Consider the following 6062-nt stretch of genomic DNA (forward strand, 5'->3'; position numbering starts at 1 on the left):
CCTATGACCCAGCAATTGCACTGCTAGGAATTTATCCAAGGATACAGGAGCGCTGATACATAGGGGCACTTGTACCCCAATGTTTATAGCAGCGCTTTCAACAGTGGCCGAATTATGGAAAGAGCCCAAATGTCCATCAACTGATGAAAAGGTAAAGAAGATGTGATTTATATATACAATGGAATACTACATGGCAATGAGAAAGAATGAAATATGGTCTTTTGTAGCAACGTGGATGGAACTGGAGACTGTTATGCTAAGTGAAATAAGTCAGTCAGAGGAGGACAGATATATGTTTTCACTTATATGTGGATCTTGAGAAACTTAAGAGAAGATCATGGGGGAGAGGTAGGGGAAAAAATAGTTAGAGGGAGGGAGGCAAAACATAAAAGCCTCTTAGATACAGAGAACAAACTGAGGGTGGATGGCGGGCTGGGGGAGAAGGGAAAATGGGTGATGGGCATTGAGGACGGCACTTGTTGGGATGAGCACTGGGTGTTGTATGTCAGTGACTGAACCACGGGAACCTACCCCAGAAACCAAGAGCACACTTTACACACTGTATGTTAGCCAGTTTGACAAAAAATTACATTAAAAAATAATAATAATATAGGAAAAGCATCTGAAAAAAAAGCAAGGAGATGAAGCATCTCGAAAAAGCAAGGAGACTGAAAATGCTAATGATAGAACCTAGGCCTAAATCGCACCTGCATTCTCCCGGCAGACCTCTCCACTCTCCACTGAACATGCTGCCAACTGGTCACCCAAGGTGAACAGCAGACCCTTCCATTCAAATGCCAGTCTCAATTCAGCAATGTTCCCAAACGAAGCCACAGGGGGAAGTGGCCCTATGCATGCTTTTTGCATATGTACAACCTGGGCAAGGGAAATGAGCTTTCCGCCCGCCATGCTGAATACCCGTGAAACGCGTGTCCCAGACTTCATCTGGACTCTATTTTTTTAAATTTTTTTTTCAACGTTTTTTATTTATTTTTTGGGACAGAGAGAGACAGAGCATGAACGGGGGAGGGGCAGAGAGAGAGAGGGAGACACAGAATCGGAAACAGGCTCCAGGCTCTGAGCCATCAGCCCAGAGCCCGACGCGGGGCTCGAACTCACGGACCGCGAGATCGTGACCTGGCTGAAGTCGGACGCTCAACCGACTGCGCCACCGAGGCGCCCCATGTGGACTCTATTTTTAACCACAATCACTATCCTCTGGCCCTAGAACATCAATAGTAAGGAGACATTGTGCCGCAGAACCGTCCTATGCTTTATATATAGCATACTACAGCATGATCATACTTCTCCCGTTTGTTCTGGGAACTCCTCTAGGGCAGGGACCAGCTAATAGTAGGCACTCAAGTAAGGGCTGACGAACAAATGAATGAATTAACCCACCAAATTCTTCCCACAGTTCCAAGCTGGGATAACAGAGAGAAAACAGTCCAATTGCTGCTTTTTTTTCATTCTAAATGATGGCAGCATGAAGGCTAATCAACCAGCTTCTTGTAAGCATGCCATCCATGACCCTACGCACAGACACACAAAGTCAAATACACACTGTTGATGTTTTTACATCAACAGTTTTCCACTCTCAGAAATTTCTTGAGTGAACGAGATAGTGCCAGTTCAGAGTCCCACCACGCCCCCCAAACATGCACATCCCAGCTTTGAAAGGAAGAAACATTGTAAACCAAAACATTGTGCAAAAACAAAAAACAACAACAAAAAAGCCTTTCTGCAAAACTTTAAGAACTTGTCTTAAACCCCCATCTCCTCTAAATGACTATATAAATATCAGCGCCCTAGCCAAGTCTAAAATGCAACGTTAGGCAAAATGGAAGAGAAAACTTTGTTTAAAAAGAAAAAAATAATCCAACATTGCTGAATCAAAATGTAAATCATCATTTACATCAGACGCTAATGCTCCAAGTGGGTAACCCTTGGGCCTGGGCTCCTGAGCCAGCTTGAGAGCAGTTACACACATTTAATCTCACAGAGCATCCGCATTGTACCTCCTTCCCGTGGTCTTTCCAGCGGTTGCCCTCTAGGGCCGAATTACAGACCTTATGCCTGGTGAAGAAGAGAGCTGACTTTGCTGATTGACAGCAACAATAACAACATTTGTGCGGAGAAATGTAAACCAGACTGACAGTTATTGAGCAAAGGTACTTCAAAAGTCAGCCCCTCTTTCTCCTATGGTAGGAGTGTGCATGTGTTTGGGGGGCTGGGATGGGAGGTCTTTTCTTGGTGAGGAGAGGAAGAAAGTGCAAAAACTAATGTACCAGAGAACCACTCTTTCTGGAATTCATAGAGTCTGGCCTTTTATCCCTGGGCGCAAGCCCAAGACTGGGGACCCGGGTTTTGTCAGGGGCGCCTCCCTGCTGTCCTGCCCGGGGCTGCTCCACACGAGCAGAGAGAGACAGGAGGCAGGCCCCTCTGACACCTACTTAACCGAGGCAGATGGAGAGGAGAGTGTGTGGGATGCCTTTACTTCCCCCTTAGGAGGCGCCCAGCAGGAGCCCACAGAGCCAGCAGCTCCAAAATCGGATTTCCACACATCCTCCCCCTCCTCGCCTCCTCGGAACACACCTTGGCCCTCTGGCAGGAGGAAACAGAGCATTAGGCCAAGTGTGGTTCTGGTGTACAAAGGGGTTGGGAAGACCTAAAGAAGCCTTCTTCCAGGATCCCATACTTTTTTCAAACCTCTAGAGAAGTAGCCCAGTTGGGGAAACAGTTACTCCCTCACTGACCCAGAGAGGGCAAGGGTGTTACTTTGAGGAGGACACAATCAGTGTCTGCAAGACGTCCTGAGCTGCAGACACATACTTTATTAATAATCTTACATACACAAAATGTCCAAGGGAAAGCCTAACAGGCGAATTTCTGACAGCTCCAGATAACAGCGGGACAAACCGAAGCCATGCTGACTCCCCAGCTTCCACAAACTCCACAGAAGCCATGATCCCTTTCCCACCCAAGGGACGTGATGCAAATAAATAAATACAATTATCTGCAGAACTTAGAGTGCAAGAACAACGCTGTGGAGTCCTTCTCCCCGAATGCAGTGACTTGTGGGAAACAGACAGGAAAATAAGGAGAACAGCTGGAAAATTTAATTGCAGAGGAACAACGTGGAGGCTGACATTGTTTCACGGAAGTAGCCAAGAGCCAAAGCCACTCTCCCTTACCTTAAGATACAGAAGCAGCTCTTCGCCCCTGAAGATAAGCGGCAGAACCCGAATCTCTGTTTGCTGTCAATGTCAGTGAGCACGAACGTGAAGTTCTGGCCAACTTGGCTAACTGTGAGGCTGCGGCAAAGACAGAACAAAGGGAAAAACGAACGTGCAGTGAGTTTCTTGATAAAGTATCTAATCACGACAAGTCGTTGAACCTGTAACATTTCCTTTCTCAGTGAAACTCTTTACAAATGAACTCAAAATTTACACACTTGAAGGGAACAGACTGTGAGCTAGCAAAAAACAAACAAACAAACAAAAAAGATCGCAAGCAGCCCATTCTAGTGACCACCTCACTACCAAAGTAGCTACCAAACCTTCCATTTACAGAGTTCAGGCAGGTAGCCCTGTTAATCATCTCATCAAATCCTGAAGATACATCCTATTAACCTCATTTTATACATAGTGACCGCCTCATCACCTCACTGGAGCTCCCATGCCTTCCACAGATTGAGTTCAGGCAGGTAGCCCTGTTAATCATTCCACCGAATCCTGAAAGGAGCATTCTATTAACCTCATTTTATAGACAAGGCAACAGCCTAGGGCAGCACTGCCTAAGGTGCCAGCTGGTTAGCTGCAAAAAGCTGGGTTTTAAACCTAGGCCTTTGTGACGCCAAAGCCTACCCTGCCAGCTTGCTGTTAACGATGTTCACCTGACCATTCCTCTAGTTCAGAAAACAAAATGGCAACAGAACTTAAGCGTCTACTGTGTGCCAGTCACCAAGCTGGACACTTGATATATTCCATCTCATTTACTCTCCAAACAACCCTGGAATTTAGATGATGTTCCCATTTTACAGGAACGGCAACTACAGGACGGAATAGGCATGTAAGCGAATCATGCTCACAGAGCTTCCAAGGGGAGGAGGTGGAATTCAAGAGGGCAAGGTTAGTTACTACTGTCCTGAATTCTTGTCTCTTTCACAACATTGGGGTTTGGGAGGAACATGTATGTTACAGGACAGAAATACCAAATGTCTTAACAATGCAAGGTGCTAAGAAATGGAAACAGGCTTTAAAGACAAACAGTAAAGAAAAAAAAGCCAAAAATTCCTGCATCGACACAAAAATCAGCAAGCCACGCATAAAACATAAAATAGGAAATATGTTTCAAGAGATTAAAAAGCATGTTACTAATCAGATTAATCTAGAAATGTTTCTGGCGTTTGCAAAATGTTTTTAAAACCCCCTTTTTAAAATCAGTTTACCACTTAGCTTGGATTCCTTTTTAAAAACTTAAATATTCCAAATTCTAATACACAAATCTATGCTACCATAATATTTTAGAATTTGGCATTGAATTATTAAACTAACTCATTAACTTACATTGTATTTTACATATATTGTATTTTACAAAATATACTCAAATTGATAAATATTCAAATCAATGCTCTCACCTGTAATTTACTTTATAAGTTGCCAGCAGAAATGAAAAATCATTCACCAAGCCCCTTCCAAAGGCAGATAGATTTACGGAGTCTTTGGAATAGGATATGTAGTTAATTTTTCAAATATGGATAGCCTTCATTTCTAACACTTCCTTATACAAACCACACAAGAAAATTAAAATGAAAGAGACTTTCAAGGTATCCCAGTACAACAGGGTCAATGGACCCTACCTGGTCATGTTTAAGGAAACAATTCCATCCCCTAGAGGGTGGTTACAGAGTACAAGAAAATAATTCAGAAAGAAAAGAAAGTGTTCCACTCTCCCTTCTTAACTAGGAAGGTGAGCGAAAACAAGGTGGCAATTTAAAAGCAACGTGTAATAAAACAGGTGTAAGTAATGCTACCCCTCCACCTTACACAAGCCAGGAGAAGGAACACATTTCTATAAAAGTTATAGAGCTGTCCAGGGGACACCAAACTCTACCTTCCTATGGCTGTTATGTTTTATCAATAAAGCTTGGATACTGTGTTACTATGGTGATTTAATACTATGTTTTAAAGGGGGATTATATGATTAATTTTAACAAGGTTGAGAACTGAAGATGTGTGAGAAACAGGATTCTAGCTCACATAATTAAAGTGATTGGGGAGAAAAGTGGGCCTCACTGGGGGGGGAGGAGAAAAAAACTTGAATTATTAAAATATTTAAAGCAACAGGTCACAATGATTTCTACATTACAAATAAGGTCATGCTTTTGTGACATACTATTATGTGATCATATAAAATATGACTGTTCATTATTTTAACTCAGGGTGCGATTTCACTTCTAGAATGTTTAAAATGAGGCATCTGAGAAGGAAAGGGTATTGATAGGACTGAATGAAAAGAAAACACCCGGGATCCTTAGGAAAAGGACACAGAATGAACACAACTTGGTTTGTGAAGGGAGTGTCATTAATTTCCCTATTTATCTTTTCACCACCATTAAAAACGCTGAAAATGCTTTTAGCGACATCCTAGGCTCAAAGAAAGATTCATTACTCATTTACTTGGTTCAAATCCCAACTCAATCACTTGCTAACGGGGCCTTCATTTAGCAAGTTACTTAACCTCTAAGCACCTCAGTTTCTTTACCTGGAATAACAATGAGAGACCACTGCTCAACCCAAAGGAGGTTTTGGGAATAAGTGAGGTAAGCATTTACCATAAAGGCCAGTCCATAATAAAAACAATTAATAAGAGAGACGCAAGCTGTCAAGTTACCTACCATCGGAAGGAAAACAAAAATTCATATTAAAATCATGCATTTGCTCAGCATCTTCCTGACGGATTCATTTTTGTAATCCTTACGAGTGGAGAAAGGAAGCCTGCCTTTCTCTCTTCTCAGTTGCATCTTTTCAGTAAAGGACAGTCCTTTGGGAGACCAAGGG

General features: G+C 42.8%; 1 protein-coding gene across 15 annotated transcripts in view; it reads right to left on the bottom strand.

Annotated features, from left to right (window-relative positions):
- Nucleotides 1-6062, bottom strand: part of DENND1A (DENN domain containing 1A) — a 511997-nt gene that overhangs the window by 341138 nt on the left and 164797 nt on the right. For all 15 annotated transcript variants that reach the window (XR_005792696.1, XM_040482265.1, XM_040482264.1 and 12 more), the window contains one exon: nucleotides 3195-3314. Coding sequence is in view for 14 of the 15 variants with exons in the window: in XM_040482265.1 (XP_040338199.1) it covers nucleotides 3195-3314 (120 nt within the window). In the remaining variant the exon portion in view is untranslated. The remainder of the gene's footprint in view (nucleotides 1-3194; nucleotides 3315-6062) is intronic.

The sequence above is a fragment of the Herpailurus yagouaroundi genome, unplaced genomic scaffold (genome assembly GCF_014898765.1).
Source record: "Herpailurus yagouaroundi ecotype Mexico unplaced genomic scaffold, PumYag 160, whole genome shotgun sequence".
NCBI lineage: Eukaryota > Metazoa > Chordata > Mammalia > Carnivora > Felidae > Herpailurus > Herpailurus yagouaroundi.